This window comes from Aquarana catesbeiana, unplaced genomic scaffold (assembly GCF_042186555.1).
Source record: "Aquarana catesbeiana isolate 2022-GZ unplaced genomic scaffold, ASM4218655v1 unanchor228, whole genome shotgun sequence".
NCBI lineage: Eukaryota > Metazoa > Chordata > Amphibia > Anura > Ranidae > Aquarana > Aquarana catesbeiana.
Window position 1 is genome coordinate 397,372 of NW_027362655.1, and position 23,579 is coordinate 420,950.

The following is a 23,579-nucleotide window of genomic DNA, read 5'->3' on the forward strand; positions in this document are numbered from 1 at the left end:
TATGCGTTTATATTTTGCACATTTAAGCAATATTGTCATTTAGTTATGCATATTGGCACATTTGCACTTTGATGCGTTTATATTAATTTATTCATTGCACTAGTAATGCTGTGATTCAGTTATGCTTATTGGTACCTGTGCACTTTGATACGTTAATCTGTCATATTTCACATTTGAATTTGCATTTATACTTTGATGCGTTTATATGCATTTGTCAATTTTCACATTTGTATTCAGAGTATTTATCTATTATTAGGTCCGCTTACCTTGTAGAGGTATTATGTTTCCCACATCCACATGCGTTTATTTAGACACACTTGTTCTAACATGCTATAATTTAGTAGCATGTCTAACACACTCTAGCACAGCGTAATCCTTTTTACATACGAACAATTTGAATGTTTGCTCATAGTCGGGTAACCTAAGGGCCGGGGTGCTGGATATCGCATCCTTCAGTTTATTAAAGTGCTCGGTTGCCAGTGAAGTCATCTTGATGTACACTGGTGAGACATTTAGATGTCTGATGTCTTCTGCCCCTGTTGACCAGAGTTTATCTGGGATTCTTCTTAGGACTTAGGACAAATAGGAAACATGAAGGGAACACAAAGACACTGAATTTCAAAAGAGCCAACTTCCCTAAACTACAAACCTTGCTAAAAGGCATAAATTGGGATAAAATATTAGGAACAAAGAATACGGAGGAGAGATGGGTTTGCTTTAAGAGCATATTAAATAAGGGCATTAGCCAATGTATCCCATTGGGTAATAAATTTAAAAGAGTGAACAAAAATCCTGGATGGCTTAACTCCAATGTAAAAATGCATATAAAAGCAAAGGAGAAGGCCTTCAAAAAATACAAGGTTGAGGGATCATCCTCAGCATTCAGACTTTATAAAGAATGCAATAAGAAATGTAAGGGTGCAATTAGGACGGCTAAGATAGAACATGAAAGACACATAGCGGAGGAGAGCAAAAAAAATCCCAAGAAATTCTTTAAGTATGTAAACAGTAAAAAAGGGAGGACAGACCATATTGGCCCCATAAAGAATGAGGAAGGACATCTGGTTACAAAGGTTGGGGAGATGGCAAAGGTATTGAATTTATTCTTCTCCTCAGTATTCACGAGTGAATCGGGGGGCTTCAGTAACCAAAACTGCAGTGTTTATCCTCATGACACAACACAGGAAGCACCTCCATGGTTAACAGAGGACGGAATTAAAATTAGACTTGAGAAACTTAACATTAATAAATCACCGGGACCAGATGGCTTGCATCCGAGGGTACTTAGGGAACTCAGTCAGGTGATTGCCAGACCGTTGTTCCTAATTTTTACAGACAGTCTATTGACTGGAATGGTACCAGCTGATTGGAGAAAAGCCAATGTAGCACCAATATTTAAAAAGGGCCCAAAAAACATCCCTGGGAATTACAGACCAGTTAGCCTAACATCAATAGTATGTAAACTCTTGGAGGGGATGATAAGGGACTATATACAAGATTTTAGTAATAAGAATGATATCATTAGCAGTAATCAGCATGGATTCATGAAGAATCGTTCTTGCCAAACCAATCTATTAACCTTCTATGAGGAGGTGAGTTGCCATCTAGATAAAGGAAGGCCCGTAGACGTGGTGTATCTGGATTTTGCAAAAGCATTTGACACAGTTCCCCATAAACGTTTACTGTACAAAATAAGGTCCATTGGTATGGACCATAGGGTGAGTACATGGATTGAAAACTGGCTACAAGGGCGTGTTCAGAGGGTGGTGATAAATAGGGAGTACTCAGAATGGTCAGGGTTGGGTAGTGGGGTTCCCCAGGGTTCTGTGCTGGGACCAATCCTATTTAATTTGTTTATAAACGACCTGGAGGATGGGATAAACAGTTCGATCTCTGTATTTGCAAACGATACTAAGCTAAGCAGGGCAATAACTTCTCCCCAGGATGTGGAAACCTTGCAAAAAGACCTGAACAAATTAATGGGGTGGGCGACTACATGGCAAATGAGGTTCAATGTAGAAAAATGTAAAATAATGCATTTGGGTGGCAAAAATATGAATGCAATCTATACACTGGGGGGAGAACCTCTGGGGGAATCTAGGATGGAAAAGGACCTGGGGGTCCTAGTAGATGATAGGGTCAGCAATGGCATGCAATGCCAAGCTGCTGCTAATAAAGCAAACAGAATATTGGCATGCATTAAAAGGGGGATCAACTCCAGAGATAAAATGATAATTCTACCGCTCTACAAGACTCTGGTCCGGCCGCACCTGGAGTATGCTGTCCAGTTCTGGGCACCAGTCCTCAGGAGGGATGTACTGGAAATGGAGCGAGTACAAAGAAGGGCAACAAAACTAATAAAGGGTCTGGAGGAAATTAGTTATGAGGAAAGGTTGCGAGCACTGAACTTATTCTCTCTGGAGAAGAGACGCTTGAGAGGGGATATGATTTCAATTTACAAATACTGTACTGGTGACCCCACAATAGGGATAAAACTTTTTCGCAGAAGAGAGTTTAATAAGACTCGTGGCCACTCATTACAATTAGAAGAAAAGAGGTTTAACCTTAAACTACGTAGAGGGTTCTTTACTGTAAGAGCGGCAAGGATGTGGAATTCCCTTCCACAGGCAGTGGTCTCAGCGGGGAGCATTGATAGCTTCAAGAAACTATTAGATAATCACCTGAATGACCGCAACATACAGGGATATGTAATGAAATACTGACACATAATCACACACATAGGTTGGACTTAATGGACTTGTGTCTTTTTTCAACCTCACCTACTATGTAACTATGACTTCTGGAGGTATTTGGCTGGTGGCTAGAAGTAGTCTTTAGGGTCATCAGGAGTGGGATGGAGCACAGGGCCGATTGATCCTCAGTAGTAAGGAGGGGTAGAGATGCTGATTGTACCTTCTGGTGTGAAGGTGATGGAGGCTTGCAAGCGGGATAGGACATCTGCTCCTAAAAGATTCAGGGGGCAGGTTGGGGAGACCACGAATCTGGCAAGTAGGTCCTTGTAAATGCCGACTAAGGGTTTGGTTAATGGGTGGGATTTAGGTGAGCCGTCCACACCCAAACATTAAATATCTATGTCTGATAAGTAGGAAGTATCCGGTAGATCTTGAGCCCGTATCACGCTTCTGGCTGTGCCTGTGTCAATTAGGAAGGTGGTGGGGTGACCTTCAATCGGGATGGTCACCTTTGCCAATGGGCTATTTGTGTTTGAGGACACTGTCATTAGGTGGGATGACACAGGTTTGCCAATATCCTAGCAGAGTAGGTCCAGATGGTCTTCTGTAGGGGCAAGTTGCCCTGGGATCGGGGTAGACTGATCACTTTTTGGACCCCATTGGGGTCTTTGTCGTCTGGGTGCTCTGCATTCTTTCTTAAAGTGTCCCTGGCGTCCACAGTTAAAGCAGAGGTGCGGGGGTCTCTGCTGGGCAGGCGGGTATTGGGTGTCAGAGGCCATCATGAGAGGAGTTATTTTCTTGCTATTCTGACTGGATTCTAGCCCCTTTGCCACCAATAAATGTGAGTCTCGGGCAATCATACGATATTCGGGTCGAGATACCATCAGCCCTTTTTTTAATGGAGTCTTTTAGGCCTGTGACAAACGCTGTTGAGAGCACTTGTACATGTGCCTTCATGTGCACATTAACCACTTGCCGACCGGGCCATAGCTGAAAGACGGCTACAGCGCGGTCGGCTTATTCTGGGAGGGCGTCCATGGACATCCTCCCAGAATCCCGCTCTCGCGCGCCCCCTGGGGCACGCACCCGAGAACATCCGTGACCGCCGGGTCCAGAGGACCCGGCGCATCACGGATCACGGTAAACGGCCGCTGATCGCGGCCGTTTACCATGTGATCGCTCCGTCAAATGATGGAGCGACCACATGTAAACTAACTGGCGTCATTGTCATGATGCCGGTCCCTCTCTCCCCTCTGTGTACCGATCGGTACAGTGTGAGAGGAGAGGGGGAGAGAGCGGATGGCAGCAGAGCTGTGGGCTGCATCTGTAGTGCCCACAGCGCTGCTCTGTGACAAATATAGTCACATCCATCTATCCATGCTCAGTCATCCCTCCATACTCTAATGCCCTGCAATACCGTGCAATACTCTACAATACTCTGCACTTATCTGCAATACCCTGCACTACTCTGCAATACTCTGCAATACCCCACAATACCCTGCCATACTCTGCAATACTCTACAATATCCTGCAATACCCTGCAATACGCTGCAATACCCTGCACTACTCTGTAATACTCTGCAATACCCCGCAATACTGTGCAATACTCTGCAATACCCTGCACTACTCTGCAATACCCTGCACTACTCTGCAATACTCTGCAATACCCTGCAATACTCTGCAATACCCCGCAATACTCTGCAATACTCTGCAATACTCTGCAATACCCCACAATACTCTGCAATACCCTGCAATACCCAGCCATACTCTGCCATACCCAGCCATACCCAGTCATACTCGGCGATACCCTGCAATACCCTGCCATGCTGAGCCATACTCGGCCATGCTCTGCCATGCTCAGCCATACTCGGTTGTACTCGGCCTCTGTATGTGGCCAGGCTGTGGAAGTCTCACACATGTGGTATCGCCGTACTCAGGAGGAGTAGGAGAATCTATTTTGGGGTGTCATTTTTGGTATGTACATGCTATGTGTTATAAACACTGAATAAATGGACAACTTTGTGTTAAAAAAAAAAGCGTTTTAACCACTTCCCGCCCGCCGTCATACGACGTCCTTGACTTTGTGCGGGGATATCTGAATGATGCCCGCAGCTACAGGCATCATTCAGATATCAGCTTTTTCAGCCGGTAATTCTCTACACCATAAGAATGATCATAGTGGCTGTTCCGCTGCTTGATCGTTCTTACGGGAGGCAAGAGGGGACTCCCCCCACCTCCCCGCCGCCCTCCGGTGCTTCTACCGACTCACCGCTAAGATCGAAGCCAGGATCGTTTTTTTTTTTTTTAATTTCAGGCTTCGCAGCCTAGAGGTGAGATTTGGGGTCTTATTGACCCCATATCTCACTGTAAAGAGGACCGGTCATGCCATATTCCTATTACAAGGGAATAAAAGGGATCAAAAAATATTTTTTTGGGGAAAAAAGTGTCAAACTAAAATAAATAAAGTAAAATGAACAATAAAAAGAAAAAACTAATTTTTTAAAGCGCCCCTGTCCGTGTGCTCGCATGCAGAAGCGAATGCACACATAAGTCCCGCCCACATATGAAAACGGTGTTCAAACCACATAGGTGAGGTATCGCTGCGACTGTTAGAGCGAGAGCAATAATTTTGGCCCTAGACCCCCTCTGTAACTCAAAACATGTAACCAGTAAAAAATTTTAAAGCATTTTTAAGTAGTGAAGTTTGGCGCCATTCCACGAGTGTGTGCAATTTTGAAGGGTGACATGTTAGGTATCTATTTACTTGGCGTAACTTCATCTTTCACATTATGCAAAAACATTGGGCTAACTTTACTGTTTTTTTTTTTTTGAAAGCACAAAACTGTTTTTTTCCCAAAAAAAACGCGTTCAAAAAAGTGCTGCGCAAATACCGTGCGAGATAAAAAGTTGCAACAACCGCCATTGTATTCTCTAGGGTCTTTGCTGAAAAAACATATATAATGTTTTGGGGTTCTATGTAATTTTCTAGCAAATAAATGATGATTTTTACATGTAGGAGAGAAATGTCAGAATTGGCCTGGGTGCTCCAGAACGCCTGAAGGTGCTCCCTGCATGTTGGGCCTCTCTATGTGGCCACGCTGTGTAAAAGTCTCACACACGTGGTATCGCTGTACTCGGGAGTAATAGCAGAATGTGTTATGGGGTGTAATTTGTGGTATGCATATGCTGTGTGTGAGAAATAACTTGCTAATATGACAATTTTGTGAAAAAAAAATATCTTGATTTTGCAAAGAATTGTGGGAAAAAATGACAACTTCAAAAAACTCACCATGCATCTTTCTAAATACCTTGGGATGTCTTCTTTCCAAAAAGGGGTCATTTGGGGGGTATTTGTACTTTTCTGGCATGTTAGGGTCTCAAGAAATTAGATAGGCCGTCAGTACTACAGGTGTGATTGATTTTCAGATATTGGCACCATAGCTTTTGGACTCTATAACTTTCACAAAGACCAAATAATACACACCGATTTGTACTTATTTTTACCAAAGATATGTATCAGTATAAATTTTGGTCAAAATTTACAAAGATAAATTAGGAATTTGCTAAATTTTATAACAGAAACAAAGAAAAATTCATTTTTTTATCAAATTTTCATTTTTTTTTCTTTTATAGCGCAAAAAATAAAAAACCCAACAGTGATTAAGTACCACCAAAAAAAAGCTCTATTTGTATGGAAAAAAAGGGCAAAAATTTCATATAGGTACAGTGTTGCATGACTGAGTAATTGTCATTCGAAATGTGAGAGCACCAAAAGCTGAAAATTGGTCTGGTTATTAAGGGGGTTTAAGTGCCCAGTGGTCAAAAAAAAAAAGAGGTCACCTGACATTTAGGGGTCTATTCACCGAAAGCTGAAAATTGGTCTGGTTAGGAAGGGGGTTTAAGTGCCCAGTTGTCAAGTGGTTATAAAACCTAGGTCAGTGATGACAGAATGTCTGCATTAACCTGGCATGGTATTTCTCAACAGTTTCTGTCTTATCTTGTGTTATGTCTTGTAAAGTTGTGGCCTGGTCTGCCAACTTGTCCTTAGCCCAATTGTGTAATTGGTCGCAGAATTCTAGGCCTGATTCATAGTCAGTGTCGTTAAATGTTCTACCCTCTGTCAAATTTTTCTCCATGATAGGCCAGTAGGCGTCACCTGCTTTCGTGAGTCAGAGGTTGTACTGGTCCCTCCAAGCCGCAGCATAGGTACGCTCTATTTGTATTATGCTGCTATAAAAGGGCATTGGCTGCTTCTCCGGGTCAGGCAGGTTATTCACCAATGACATTACTTGGGGCGGGGTAAAGGTAACGTATATTATTGGGGCAGCTTCTGCTGCTTTAATGCCCCTCATCACTATGGGGGCTGGCGGGTGTTGAACTTGGGGTTGGCCACTCCAGGGGTCTTGGGGGTTGGGCTCATCTGGGTATCCTGACCCCTGGGATTCATGTGTGTTTTGGTAATAGGCACTGGAGGCTCGTTTACTGTTATGGCGAGTATTCTGAGTAATGTGTCGAGCCAGGTCTTGGGCTAAGGGTATGGGCTCCGACTCAGGCCCTGGCTCATAGGGGAATAGCTGTTGGGGTATCAGGACTGGGGGGGGCCTGGCTGGTTGGGGATGTTTGCAGCAGGTGGTGTGCCAATGAATGGGTTCTGTGTTGTGGGCAAGCAATGGTGTCCCTAGGGGGGGGCAGAGGGGGCCCTGACCCCCCCAACATTATGCTGCGCCCCACCATGTGCCCCCCCCCCCCCAATAAAAATTTTTTTTTTTTTATTACAAAAAATCAATGTCTAAGAGGGAGAGAGTCCCCAGTCAGCTCCTGCGGGTGATTCTTCCCCCCTCCCTCTGCTTGCTGACACTGCATAATGCGAGCGCTCACACAACCACGGCTGCCCGATCTGCTCCTTCCCCTGCATCCTCATTGGCAGGGAGAAGAGCGAGTTGCAGGAAGGACTCCACCAGGACTCTCAGTTTCTGAAAAAACAGACTGTTGTGGGGTCGTAGTAAAGGGCCCCAGTATATATTTATATATCTATATATATCTATATATACCTATATAGGTATATATAGATAGAGATATATATATATATATATATATATATATATATATATATATATATATATATATAGGTATATATCTATATAGGTATATATAGATATATATATAGATATATAAATATATACTGGGGCCCTTTACTACGACCCCACAACAGTCTGTTTTTTCAGTAATATAATATATATCTATCTATATAGATATAGATATCTATCTATCTATCTATCTATCTATCTATCTATCTATCTATCTATCTATCTATATATATATATATATATATATATATATATATATATATATATATATATACATTTTATAGTTGCCCCCCTACTTTTGTCCCTGTCCCCCCATGTGCCCCCCCTAAATATGGAAGCTGGAGATGCCACTGTGGGCAAGACACGAATTACGCTGTCTGGGAGCTGGGCAATGGGAGGCGGCGCGGTGGCTTGGTTGCTGCCAACTGCAGTTCCCCCTGTCACAGACCCGTTCAAACTCGGCATTAAAGTTACGGTGGTGTTTGGGCTAAAATATGAACCGTTAGCATTCAACACAGGGTACAGGGGTGTTGGTGTGTTTTTAGGCTCAGCCCTCTTCCCCTCGTATGGGGGTGGTTCAGGTAGGGCATCAGGGACACTTTTTCCTTCATGGTACACATATACAACATTACCCTTCTGCTGGGTTTCCTGTTCCACCCAGTTCTCCCTTTGGATTGATCTTGCCACATTGAACCAAGCCTCTCCAGTTTTCAGAAGACCATTGTCAGATAACACCCCCCGCTTTTCCTTCAGTATTTTCCGCCATTCCTGCAATCTACTCCCTGGAGGAATGGCGATGCTACAGATCTTCGCCAAATTTTTTTGCTTTCTTGACATAATCCCCCCCCCCTCTCTCTCTCTCCGTGACTAAGTCACATGTGAGTTTTCCTTTCTCTGGCTTAACCAATTTCTGCCCCATTGTTTTCTGTCTTGATGACTGGGGACATGTATGTGTCTGCTCGGGATTTTAGACGGGTCACGAGGATTCTGAAAGAGTCTGGCAATTCCTCTATTGGTCACCTGGTACCGGTTCAGACCATATCCCCCAATCTCAAGTTAACGAGGACAAAACAGACAGTAAGACAAGGAGAGGTTTTTGTCTACAGGGCTCGACTGCCACCTGGGTCACCACTGGTGGGTCTTCCCAAAACGAAGACTCAGTCACGGGGTCTGCCTGTCCGAGACGGCCACAGAATACGGGTCCACTCACTTCCCTCAACAAGACATTTAACAGACAGATAAGAAGTACAGCAATTAATATCCAATCAGCAGTTTATTCCCAAAACCCGCGCTATGTGTAACAACTCAAATACCTACAAAAATAACTTATACCGGACTGCTGCTGTAACAAAGGTAAGTATTCCCTTTATCAACTAGAAGAGCATTATGTGTCACAGCGCTGTCCTATTGTGTGTGCACATTAATCATCACAAATACACTAAAATATGTGGAGACATTCATATATAAAGTGCTAGGGGCTCAAATAATATTCTCTGCAGATCTACTGCTTCCACTTTACACCTACTTCACTGATCTTATGGTGTTTATCAATCAATTACGTAATATGATCCATGTGCAAATTCATATACAACATAAAGTGCTTTGTACTCAAGATGCTGTTCCCTGCAGATCTACTGCTTCCACTTTGCACCTACTTCTTTAGTCTTATAATATTTGCTGCTCTATTAAATAAGTTAAAAATCTGTGCAAATTCATGTAATCATACAATATTTGGTACTCAATATAGTGTTCTCTGCAAGTCCACTGCTTCCACTTTACATTTATTTCAACAAACTTTGTTCAAAAAAATCCACCAATCAATGAAAAGTTGATAAGGTGTAAAGTTCTCGGTGCTCCAAACTGTGCCAGCTGTAGTGTAGCCACGCCTTCTTCCACCTCTTACACACGTGATGGTGAGGGCGCCCCCTTAGTAGTGCTTCCCCACTCACCAGAGCAATATGACTCCCAGCTTTTCATCTACCAGAGTCACCAACATCCTTCACACTCTCCTCACCTCCGATGGCAAAGGAACTGGATCCTCCTCGCTCACTCCTGAGACTCTGCTGAGCTTTCTGTCATCTCCCTCCTAGACTCCTCCTCCTCCAACCGCTGTTCCAGCAGGAGCTCCGCCTCTTCATACACACTCAGAGCTCCGCCTCTTCATACACACTCAGAGCTCCGCCTCTTCATACACACTCAGAGCTCCGCCTCTTCATACACACTCAGAGCTCCGCCTCTTCATACACACTCAGAGCTCCGCCTCTTCATACACACTCAGAGCTCTGCCTCTTCATTCACACTCAGAGCTCCGCCTCTTCATACACACTCAGAGCTCCGCCTCTTCATACACACTCAGGGCTCCGCCTCTTCATACACACTCAGAGCTCCGCCTCTTCATACACACTCAGAGCTCCGCCTCTTCATACACACTCAGAGCTCCGCCTCTTCATACACACTCAGAGCTCCGCCTCTTCATACACACTCAGAGCTCCGCCTCTTCATACAAACTCAGAGCTCCGCCTCTTCATACACACTCAGAGCTCCGCCTCTTCATACACACTCAGAGCTCCGCCTCTTCATACACACTCAGAGCTCCTCCTCTTCATACACACTCACAGCTCCGCCTCTTCATACACACTTAGAGCTCCGCCTCTTCATACACACTCAGAGCTCCTCCTCTTCATACACACTCAGGGCTCCGCCTCTTCATACACACTCAGAGCTCCGCCTCTTCATACACACCCAGAGCTCCGCCTCTTCATACACACTCAGGGCTCCGCCTCTTCATACACACTCAGAGCTCCGCCTCTTCATACACACCCAGAGCTCCGCCTCTTCAAACATACTCAGGAGCTCCGCCTCTTCATACACACTCAGAGCTCCGCCTCTTCATACACACTCAGAGCTCCTCCTCTTCATACACACTCAGGGCTCCGCCTCTTCATACACACTCAGAGCTCCGCCTCTTCATACACACCCAGAGCTCCGCCTCTTCAAACATACTCAGGAGCTCCGCCTCTTCATACACACTCAGAGCTCCGCCTCTTCATACACACTCAGAGCTCCGCCTCTTCATACACACTCAGAGCTCCTCCTCTTCATACACACTCAGAGCTCCGCCTCTTCATACCCAGAGCTCCGCCTCTTCATACAGACTCAGAGCTCCGCCTCTTCATACACGCTCAGAGCTCCGCCTCTTCATACACACTCAGGGCTCCGCCTCTTCATACACACTCAGAGTTCCGCCTCTTCACACACACTCAGAGCTCCGCCTCTTCACACACACTCAGAGCTCCGCCTCTTCATACACACTCAGAGCTCCGCCTCTTCATACACACTCAGAGCTCCGCCTATTCATACACACTCAGAGCTCCGCCTCTTCATACACACTCAGAGCTCCTCCTCTTCATACACACTCAGAGCTCCGCCTCTTCATACCCAGAGCTCCGCCTCTTCATACAGACTCAGAGCTCCGCCTCTTCATACACGCTCAGAGCTCCGCCTCTTCATACACACTCAGGGCTCCGCCTCTTCATACACACTCAGAGTTCCGCCTCTTCACACACACTCAGAGCTCCGCCTCTTCATACACACTCAGAGCTCCGCCTCTTCATACACACTCAGAGCTCTGCCTCTTCATACACTCAGAGCTCCGCCTCTTCATACACACTCAGAGCTCCGCCTCTTCATACACACTCAGAGCTCTGCCTCTTCATACACACTCAGAGCTCCGCCTCTTCATACACACTCAGAGCTCTGCCTCTTCATACACTCAGAGCTCCGCCTCTTCATACACACTCAGAGCTCCGCCTCTTCATACACACTCAGAGCTCCGCCTCTTCACACACACTCAGAGCTCCGCCTCTTTATACACACTCAAAGCTCCGCCTCTTCATACACACTCAGAGCTCCGCCTCTTCATACACACTCAGGGCTCCGCCTCTTCATACACACTCAGAGCTCCGCCTCTTCATACACACTCAGAGCTCCGCCTCTTCATACACACTCAGAGCTCCGCCTTTTCACACACACTCAGAGCTCCGCCTCTTCATACACACTCAGAGCTCCGCCTCTTCACACACACTCAGAGCTCCGCCTCTTTATACACACTCAGAGCTCCGCCTCTTCATACACACTCAGAGCTCCGCATATTCATACACACTCAGAGCTCCGCCTCTTCATACACACTCAGAGCTCCGCCTCTTCATACACACTCAGGGCTCCGCCTCTTCATACACACTCAGAGCTCCGCCTCTTCATACACACTCAGAGCTCCACCTCTTCATACACACTCAGAGCTCCGCCTCTTCATACACACTCAGAGCTCCTCCTCTTCATACACACTCAGAGCTCCGCCTCTTCATACCCAGAGCTCCACCTCTTCATACAGACTCAGAGCTCCGCCTCTTCATACACGCTCAGAGCTCCGCCTCTTCATACACACTCAGGGCTCCGCCTCTTCATACACACTCAGAGTTCCGCCTCTTCACACACACTCAGAGCTCCGCCTCTTCATACACACTCAGAGCTCCGCCTCTTCATACACACTCAGAGCTCCGCCTCTTCATACACTCAGAGCTCCGCCTCTTCATACACACTCAGAGCTCCGCCTCTTCATACACACTCAGAGCTCTGCCTCTTCATACACACTCAGAGCTCCGCCTCTTCATACACACTCAGAGCTCTGCCTCTTCATACACTCAGAGCTCCGCCTCTTCATACACACTCAGAGCTCCGCCTCTTCATACACACTCAGAGCTCCGCCTCTTCACACACACTCAGAGCTCCGCCTCTTTATACACACTCAAAGCTCCGCCTCTTCATACACACTCAGAGCTCCGCCTCTTCATACACACTCAGGGCTCCGCCTCTTCATACACACTCAGAGCTCCGCCTCTTCATACACACTCAGAGCTCCGCCTCTTCATACACACTCAGAGCTCCGCCTTTTCACACACACTCAGAGCTCCGCCTCTTCATACACACTCAGAGCTCCGCCTCTTCACACACACTCAGAGCTCCGCCTCTTTATACACACTCAGAGCTCCGCCTCTTCATACACACTCAGAGCTCCGCCTATTCATACACACTCAGAGCTCCGCCTCTTCATACACACTCAGAGCTCCGCCTCTTCATACACACTCAGGGCTCCGCCTCTTCATACACACTCAGGGAGGAGAGAAAGGATATACAGTACATACACACACAGCACAAGGCCGTGTTCACACTACGAGATGTTTCTCTGGGCTGCAGTTCCACTAAACACCACAAGGTGGTGATCTCACCTCTACCCAGACAGGAAATCTCTATGGAAGACAGGAAGTGATGTCAAGTAAAGACAGGAAGTTTCATTTGGTAGGACGTAGAGAGAAGACAGTTCAGGAACTCGTAGCAGAAAGACGTAGACGTTGCTGGATCTGGCGGCAGAGGAGGTAATATGTAGATTAACCCCTTCAGGGGGATCAGTTGATGATTAATATATTTTGCTTCCAAATCTGGCCATACATGGTTCAGTTTTATCGTTCAGCCAGCGGGATGAGAGGAAAAAACTGAAGTGATTCCCCCATCCACACATTGGAGGGGGATGGGGGAATCCTCCCCGCTGCACTATTGTATTCTGACAATGGGGGGCGCTCCTCCGCTCTCAGAATACACAGATCAGTGATGAAGCTATTGGCTGCAGCCGCTGATCGAGTGACTTTTATCCGGCAGTGACCACACATGGATGGAAATGTGACCGATCCCTGCTGAACCAGCTGAATTTCCATGTCTCTATGGTCACCATAAGTGACTTCCTCCCCTCCCCCTCATCTCCTTCATTATGTAAGTCATGCTGAGATAATCTCCCATTGGCTGAGCAATATTCTCATTTGTCTCTGAGCTCCTTCTTGCTATTCCTCGTCCTGCCTGTTGTTTCCTTGGATTGATTTTCTGTGTAGTGACCCCGGCTTCATCTCTTGGATGTGCTCGTCTGTTGCTTGTCCTGACCTTTATCCTGATTCCTGGATCTCCTCCTCATCTCTCCTCCATATCCTCTTACACAGCTTTTCTCCACACCTGCAGTGACCCTGGGGGGTGGAATGAAAATAATCGTTAGTTGCAGCCCTACATCTCATTGACCTCAGATCCTCCTCGAATGTCCCTCCATCCAGAGTCAGCACATCCTATGACATCAAACTGACCTCACAGCTCCACCTCCCCAATGTCCCTCCATCCGGCTTTTTTTTCTGATGCTTTTGATGTGGATGGAATCTTGGCATCCTCACTTGCAAATTGGGACTGTACCTTTGTAGGTAAATTACACCTCAGTTTGAAGTAGGCCTTTAATAAATAGAGAACTATCTGGAGAGGTGAGAAGGATTCTGGGAGGTCACATGACATCACTCTTATCTCTATTAATAAAACACAGACCTGACCGGAGAGGTGAGGAGGATTCTGAGAATTTCATTTACGTATACTTTTTGTGTTTTTATTTAGAGTTTCCCTCCTGTGAAGTCTGGAGATCATATGACCATCACATTGCCTCCACCTCCCTCCCTGATAGAATAGAGAAATAAAAAGAAGATTCTAGAAGTCACCAGAGAGATCATGGAGGAGAGGTGAGCGGTGCTGGGAATTCTGGGACATTATCCAGTAACAGACAAGGGATGTGTCTGGATGGTGACTGTATCATTGTGTGTGTCAGGTTCCTATAAGGTGTCAGGATGTCACTGTCTATTTCTCCATGGAGGAGTGGGAGTATTTAGAAGGACACAAGGATCTCTACAAGGACGTCATGATGGACAATCAGCCACCCCTCACATCACCGGGTAAGAGGAGACTTTATTGTAAAGGAGAGAGCAGTACGGAGGGTCCACCTAGATCCCCTATCATCTGATAAACACATAGAAACAATGTATTCAGTCAGTGTGTGTGTTTCCTACAGATGGATCCAGTAATGGGAACCCACCAGAGAGATGTCCCCGTCCCCTGTATTCCCGGGATTCCACACAGGAAGGTCACACCATCCCTCACCATCATCAGGTAGATGAGGAACAATCACTGATAGTATCATTAGGATCTGTACATTATCTACATTGTACCATTGATGTCATTTTTATTATATATTCAGAGTGGAAACCTGAGAGATTCTAAAGTTGAGGTTAAAGAAGAGATAAAAGAGGAGGATGATGAGGATGGGGTGATGGAGGGGTCAGAGTTTTTAAAAGGACACAAAGATCTGTCCCAGGACACCATGGTGGAGTCATCCAGCTACAGAAACCCACCAGAGAGATGTCCCCGTCCTCTGTATTCCCGGGATTCCACACAGGAAGATCACACCATCCCTCACCATCATCAGGTAGATGATTGACAATTATTAGTAGTTCTGATTTATACACAGCATGTTTGTTACAATGAATGTTTTATTATATATTCAGAGTGGAAACCTCCGGGATTATAACATTGTTGTTAAAGAAGAATATAAAGAGGAGGATGAGGAGTATGGAGTGATGGAGGAGTTTTTAGAAAGTCGGAGGGATATGATGGATTCACCTAATACCAGGAACCCACCAGAGAGATGTCCCCGTCCTCTGTATTCCCGGAATTCCACACAGGAAGGTCACACCATCCCTCACCATCATCAGGTAGATGAGGAACAATCACTGATAGTATCATTAGGATCTGTACATTATCTGCATTGTTACCATTGATGTAATTTTTATTATTCATTCAGAGTGGAAACCTGAGAGATTCTAAAGTTGAGGTTAAAGAAGAGATAAAAGAGGAGGAGGAGGATGAGGTGATGGAGGAGTCACCCCAGTCTGTAAAAAAACACAAAGATCTGTACCAGGACACCTTGGTGGAGTCATCCAGCTACAGGAACCCACCAGAGAGATGTTCCCATCCTCTGTATTCCCGGGATTCCACACAGGAAGATCACACCATCCCTCACCATTGCAAGGTTGGTGCGTCTGAGCTTATAAAACAGACTCATGGAGACAATGTGCGGACTTCTTATGTGATGTCACAATAATAACGCTTATATTTTACAGATGATAGTCACTCTCTCTTTTTTTTTTTTTTTTTTTTTTTTTATCCAGAGTGGAGATCCAATTGATATAGAATTTGAGGGTAAAGCAGAAGAAGAAGGGAGGTATGTGAGGGATGATCAGCAGTCTATGGAGGAGGATGGAATAACAAGGACATTTATAGAGGAGGACACTCCTACAGAGATCAGCACAGGTGGGTCATTAACACTAAATGCATTCATCCACCCATACTGCTCACTGATTGGTCCAGAGTAGGGCAAGGACTGGGTGATATCAGCCTGTAATCCCCTGGTCACTTTCCTGGGCTGTGTTCCCCATCCTGTATTCCTGTATTTCTCTCGGATAATCCTCCTTCTCTGTGCTGCAGACACAATTTATGTATCTAGACTGGATTTATGGAGGTTCTGGGGTTCAGCTGGCAACAAAATGTTGACTTTCACTAATAGACCTAGGCACCTGGAGTATGAGTCTTGGGTCTCCTTCCCCATCTCTGAATCTAGTAAGATCTCTGACAGAGCAATTCTCCCAGTCTCAGGAGATGGGAGGCAGCGGTGTGGGATCTCTGCAGCTTGTCTCGTGTAAACATTTAAGCTTCCACTGTTTATATAGTCCTGACTTTTCTCTCTCCTCTCTACCCACTGCTATATATAAACATAATATGTATTCTCTTTTGTTACACCCATTTTCTACCAGCTGGACATTTTATATGTGATGACTTGATTGGAGCACAGACTTTTACATGTTGATAATAATGTGATAACATCCTCAAACTTTGGAACTTTAAACAGAAAGTGATAATGAGGGAGGAGTCAATAACCCAATGATGGTGGTCTTCAGGATCAGTCGAGTCTTCATCTTGGTTGTTCTCCCCCCATCCTCACTCTCTGACCTCTGGTGTGGCTCAGCCCAGCTGTTATTCATGACTAAATCATGGCCTAAATAAGGAAGTGCAGGACTTCTTCTGTTGGAAAGATGGCAATGAGTGATAGAGGGGGTGGGGACACTCGTCCTATAATCCCCCATCACTGTCATTCCTATAAAAGACAGTTCTCGTTGTTTCCTCACTCTCTGACTAAGGTCCATGAATAAAGAAATGAACTGGTAGGAGATCAGAGGACCCATTTACTAGTTACCTTGAGGAGGGAATTGTAAGATCCTCAGAGACAAAGCTGCCTGATGTGGGCGGAGTCCTTTAGGGGAACCAATCTGCTCATGTCTAGTAATAATCTTTTTATCTCTATTTTAGTAGATGGACGGGAGATGAGGAAAACCTCAGAGGATTGTCTCACTTTGTCTCCGGACTGTAAAGTAGAAGATGAGGACATCACACAGTATAGTCCAGGAGAAAACCCGACTACCTCAAATGTCCATCCGGCACCACACAGTGTAGATGGACCATCGTATTCCTCTTATCCTGAGGAACCTCAGACTGTGAGGGACGGTGCCGTCCTTCCAACAGATAAGAGGTTTTCCTGTACTGAGTGCGGGTTGTGTTTCCAATTTAAGTCCCATTTTAATAGGCATAAAAGATCTCACACAGGTGAGAAGCCATATTCATGTCCTGAGTGCGGGAAATGTTTTTCACAGACGTCCAATTTCTACAGACATCAGAGATCTCACACGGGAGAGAAGCCACTTTCCTGTCCTGAGTGCGGGAAATGTTTTTCACACATGTCCAGTCTTTACAGGCATCAGAGATCTCACACAGGAGAGAAGCCAATTTCCTGTCCTGAGTGTGGGAAATGTTTTGCAACAAAAACATATTTTGTTGATCATCAGAGGTCTCACACAGGGGAGAAGCCGTATTCCTGTTCTGAGTGCGGGAAATGTTTTTCACAGAAGTCTCATCTTTACACACATCAGAGATTGCACACGGGGGAAAAGCCGTATTCCTGTTCTGAGTGCGGGAAATGTTTTTCTGAGAAGTCCAGTCTTTACAAACATCAGAGATCTCACACAGGGGAAAAACCGTATTCTTGTTCGGTGTGCAGCAAATGTTTTTCATATAAGGTCAATCTTCAAACACATGAGAGATCTCATACAGGGGAGAAGCCGTATTCTTGTTCTGTGTGTAGGAAATGTTTTTCAGTGAGGTCCAGCCTTTCCAAACATCAGAGATTGCACACGGGGGTGAAGCCACTTTCCTGTCCTGAGTGAGGAAATTGTTCTTCACTGAAGTCCTGTCTTCCTGTACATCAGGGATCCCACACAACCCTCGAGATGTATTAGTGCCTTGAGTGCAGGAAATGTCTTCTATATGAATGTTGCTGGACATCACATCTCTCATGTGGGGAAGAAGCACACCCTGATATACACCTCAGATATACTCCATGGCTGATCTTCATCATGTAAGAAACAGTTCATAAGGAGATCAGAGATCACCAAAGACATGGATGAAGTGTTGTACCGTGTTGGCCATTGATAGCAGTAGAAAAATAAAAATGGAGACATTACTTTTCATTGGCTGAGTACATTTTGTGGTGTAAGATTTCACAAACACTTAGAGGTCTATTTTTTAAACATTTGTAGAATGAATATGACCAGCTATTGCATAGGGATGACGAATATTGGTTGTATTTTATTGCGCATAGTGATTTCACAATAATGAGGCACTGCAGTATTATTCCACAATATGGACACAAGATGTTCCTACACTTTTTATTGTTGGGTGCCTCTCTGGAGCGCTGGAGCACTACATAGTGGAAGTGGTGCTCGGGGTAGCCCAGGGGACTTTTGGCATCAACTGGAGGAGTCAGTGTTCTTTCTGTGCCCCCCCACCTTCTCTGACCGCTGGGCCTTGTGTAGTGCAGCTGGGGGACATCAGGTGTGAGGCGGAGGGCTGTGCCTGTGTCCATGTTAGGCGGCACAGCCATACATCTAGGGTATTGATGGAGAGTCTCTAAGTGCTGTCAGCAGCTGCCAGTGTTCTTCTCCTCAGACACATGCCCCAGATGCATACTCCTTCCTGATGGGGGTGTAGCGCTACACCTCTGACACTGGGTTCCAACATTCACATTGTGGTGGCAAAAAATAAAATATTCCATGGGCTCAACATGCCTCTCAGCAAATAGCTAGGGGTGTCTATTTTGCAAAAAGGGGTCATTTGGGGGTGGGGGAGGGTGTTTGAACTGTTGTGGCATTTTATGCCCAACATTGGAAGCTTCTGCCACACATCAACCACTCTTATAACCACTTGAAGACCAAGCCTTTTCTGACCCTTTATGTGTACATGAAAACAATTTTTTTTTTTGATAGAAAATTACTTTGAACCTTCAACCATTATATCTATATCTAGGCCCTAAAGAATAAAATGGTGGGTGTTGCAATTTTTATGTCACACAGTATTTGCACAGCAATTTTTCAAACGCAAATGTTGTTTTGGGGAAAAAATACACTAAAAAATGTATGTTAAAATGTAAAAGATGATCTTACGCCGGGTAAATGGATACCAAACATGACATGCTTTTAAATTGCGCTCGCTTTCTTTTCGTGGTATTTGATCACCTCTGCGGTTTTTATTTTTTGCGCTATAAACCTAAAAAGAGTGACAATTTTGAAAAAAAAAAATAATTTTTTTTACTTTTTCCTATAATAAATATCCCAAAAATTAAAAGAAAATAAAAATAAATGATTCCTCAGTTTAGGCCAATATGTATTCTTCTACATATATTTTTTAGCGTATATTGATTGGTTTGCGAAAAAATTATTGCGTTATTTCTTTATCGTACATCATGGGACACAGAGCCTTAAGTAATAACTTAATGGTTTATGGGCCACCTTCAGGTGATGGACACTGGTTATACCCAATCCAGGAAGTTCACTCCCTATATAACCCCTCCTCCTTCCAAGAGAACATCAGTTTTTTTGCCAGTGTCTAAGATGTTGGTCACGAGTGAAGATGTGCTCTGAGGAGCTCCAGGAGGGATCCATGCTGGATTTAAATAGCCTCCATAAACCAGATCCATCCAAAGTGCCACTGAGGCCAAAGTGGTTGGTACCTGGGGCCTCGTATCCGAAGCACAAGGTTTTTCCTGTAACGCCTCTCTTTGTAGGGCTGGACCCCGGGACCCAAGGCTTTGGTCATGCTACATTACCTATAGCTTTCCTGGTGAGGTGTTTTATACAGGTCCAAGGGAGTGGAACCCTGATATAAAGGGACCCGGTCCTTGAAGGTTTGCTAAACGCACCCGCCGTGATGGGTGAAGGTTGGATTGTCTGTTAATTCAGCAAATCCTGCGGTGGGGATAAGGTAAGGGAAGAAACTTAGGAACTAAAAAGTCCACCTATGCTTTCTTCTTTAAGGGAAAAAATGTTGTCATGCCTTAATTCTCCATTAGAGGGAGTCTATGCACATACCTTAATCTGTTGTCTTCACTGTAAGCTCAGTGTCAGTCTGTGTGTGGCCGTAGCAGCTTGCGCAGGGGGATTCCTCTCAGGTAAGAGACCTGCCAAAATGCTTTTCTTCTCCCCCCTGAAGGGACAGAGAGCTAGGGAAACGCCAGCGGTGTAACCCCTTGTAACCCCCCTCCCCCCGTTGCGGTGGGGGGGGCGGAGGTCCTGAATCTTGTTTCATCTGTTGTGTCCTTATGCTGGCTGGTGTCAGGGGCTTTGCCTCTTCCCCCCCCCCCTCGTGTTGGGTCTGTAGACCCGAAAGCTGCCCGCGCACGGGAGCATTTTCAAAAACGAAAGTGGGGGGCGAGTTTACGGAGGGGGCGGGGCCTAGGCGATGCGCCGGCCAACGTCCAGGAGGACGCACGGCAGGCAAACAGGATAATAAAACTTCAGCTGGAACAATCTCTCCTCGGCTGACGATGAGGAAGCAAGCGGTCTGCACACAGGGACACAGGAGCTGTGGGGCACGTTAGGGTTGCAACTGGAATAAGGGTTGCAACTGGCACTAGGCTGAACTTAATAGCGGCTTTACTGTCATGACTATGTTCAGCGATTTAAGTGCAATTTAATAGTGCCTCTGTTTTTGTGCTAAGGACTATGCTTACCAAAAAAGACACCATAAAGACCAAAAAGGTATCAAAGGTTTCACCCCCAGGCGCTAGGATCTCCAGTCGCATCTCCACACTGTCATCCTCACCTGAATTACCAATTATGGGAAGCCAGGGTGAGCCATTGGAACAAATTGATGGTGCAACTGCTTCTCACATCTCAGCCCCTGTATACGTGACTGAAGATGTCCTTTCCTCCACCCTTCAGGGTCTGGAAGGAAGATTAGCTGCTTTAATCGCATCCTCCATTCAAATGGATAGGAAGCGTGCTAGATCCACCTCCCCCACTTTAGACTCTTTGCAAGGGGAACAGTGGGCACAGGATGAGGTGTTACCCTCAGTCTATCAGGAGGAAAAACAAACCGATGATTCATCTGTGGAGGAAACAACGGTATATGAACCATTTTCAGCCTCACAATCTGAGAAATTGCTGATACGATCCCTTACGGAGATGGTTCGTTCTACTTTCATGCTACCCCTAACAGAGTCTCCTGAAAGCTCGTTTTTTTCCTTGGGTTCCTTACAACCGTCACAGCCTTTGCATGCGTTTCCTGTCCATGCATTACTAGAACAGCTTATTTTTGCTGAATGGGATCACCCGGATAAGCATTTCCTCCCTTAAAAGAGATTTTCATTTCTCTATCCCATGAAGGAGAAATTCACCAAAAAATGGAAAGTACCAGCAGTTGACGCTGCGATGTCCAGTGTGCATAAAAGCCTAATTTGTCCAGTAGACCATGCACAAATGCTTAAGGATCCAACAGATAAAAAGTTGGAATTCCTGTTAAAATCTGTTTTTTCCATGGCAGGTGCCATTACTCAGCCTGCAGTTGCTGCAATAGGCGCCTGTCAATCACTAAAGGACCAATTTAGACAGGCCCTTAAAGATGTCCCTGCACAACAAGCCCAGGAATTGGCCGAACTACCAAAAGCATTATGCTTTGCCATAGATGCCATTAAAGATCCTATTGACCCGGCATCCCGCCTTATGCTTGTACATATGCGTAGAATCCTGTGGCTTAAAAATTGGTCAGTCGAAGCACCATGTAAGAACCTCCTAACTGGGTTCCCTTTTCATGGGCAGCAGCTATTCGGGGAAGATTTGGACAAGTATATCCAAATAATTTCTAGTGGGAAAAGTACTCTTTTGCCAGTCAAAAGAAAGTATAAACGCCCTTCATTTAAACTGGCTCTTTCTCCTGTGCCAGGGGCTTTTGTCTCTAGGCAGTGGCAACGGCCTCTGCCGTCAGACACTAGAGGAAAACCTCAGGGTCAGGCCCAGGTTCAAAAGAAGTCCTGGGGCCGGAAATCTGCAAAGCAGAATCCTAAAGCCTCATCGTGAAGAGGCAACCCCCTCACCAAGGTGGGGGGAAGATGTCTGCAGTTTTCAGAAGTCTGGCAAGAGGAAATTCAGGACAGATGGGTCATCTCCTTGGTAACTCTGGGGTACAAGCTGGAATTTCGGGACTTTCCACCATCTCATTTCCTGAGGTCAAGCGTCCCCAAAGATCCAGAGAAAAGACAATCTTTGTTTCGGGCACTAGACCGATTAATATCTCGGGGGTGATCATACAGATCACCACAAAAGAGCAAAGTCTGGTGTTTTATTCAAACCGTCTTATGGTACCAAAACCAAATGGAGATGTCAGACCCATTCTAGATCTAAAAAATCTAAATCGGTTCCTGAAGATCTGCTCCTTTTGCATGGAAACGATCAGGTCAGTAGTTTCTATCCTTCTAGGAGGAGAACTTCTGGTGTTCTGGTCTATCGACATCAGGGATGCATATCTGCATGTTCCTATATTTCCCCCTCACCAAAGGTTTCTGCGCTTCGAGGTAGAACAGCAGCATTTCCAGTTTGTAGCCCTGCCCTTCGGGCTAGCTACAGCACCCCGGGTGTTTACAAAAGTCCTGGCCCCACCTCTAACCAGGTTAAGGGCACGGGGCACAACAGTCTTGGCGTACTTAGACGATCTATTGCTAATAGACCAGTCGGTGGCTCCTTTGGAGCAAAGCGTACACATTACAACCAGTTACCTGAAAAGTTTGGGTTGGATTCTCAACCTACAGAAATCTTCCTTAATACCGCTAAGAAAGCTGGAGTATTTGGGTCTGATCATAGACACAGCCCAGAAAAAGGTGTTCTTGCCTCAGGCAAAGATCAACTCCATAAGAGAGCTGGTGCAGATGGTCAGGTCCAAAGGCGATCCCTCCATTCGCCTTTGCATGAGGTTGCTAGGAAAGATGGTGGCTTCATTCGAAGCGGTTCCCTATGCCCAGTTCCATTCAAGAATGTTGCAAAACAGTATCCTGTCTACTTGGAACAAAACAATTCAAGCTTTAGACTTGCCAACGCGGCTGTCCCCAAGAGTGCCTCAAAGCCTCAGTTGGTGGTTACTAACCCAGAATCTGCTGAAAGGAAAATCCTTCAGACCACTCATCTGGAAAGTGGTAATAACAGATGCCAGCCTTTCAGGCTGGGGAGCAGTACTAGAAAAGACAACTGTCCAGGGACAGTGGTCAAGAGCGGAAAGAACCTTGCCCATCAATATCCTAGAGATTCTGGCAGTGCGTCTGGCTCTGAAGGCCTGGACTTTCAGGTTACGGGATTGTCCTGTCAGGATCCAATCTGACAATGCCGCAGCTGTGGCCTGTATCACCAAGGGGGCACCAAGAGTCTCAGCGCAGAGAGAAGTGAACCATATTCAGAAAGGAATGTCGGCAGTCTTCATTCCAGGAGTAGAGAATTGCCAGGTGGACTACTTGAGT

General features: G+C 45.6%; 1 protein-coding gene across 1 annotated transcript in view; it reads left to right on the top strand.

Annotated features, from left to right (window-relative positions):
- The window catches only part of LOC141121642 (uncharacterized), a 226,262-nt gene that overhangs the window by 175,382 nt on the left and 27,301 nt on the right, over positions 1-23,579 (top strand). The window contains exons 6-9 of the mRNA XM_073611310.1: positions 14,892-15,119; positions 15,199-15,405; positions 15,495-15,722; positions 15,862-16,003. Of these exons, the coding sequence (XP_073467411.1) occupies positions 14,892-15,119; positions 15,199-15,405; positions 15,495-15,722; positions 15,862-16,003 (805 nt within the window). The remainder of the gene's footprint in view (positions 1-14,891; positions 15,120-15,198; positions 15,406-15,494; positions 15,723-15,861; positions 16,004-23,579) is intronic.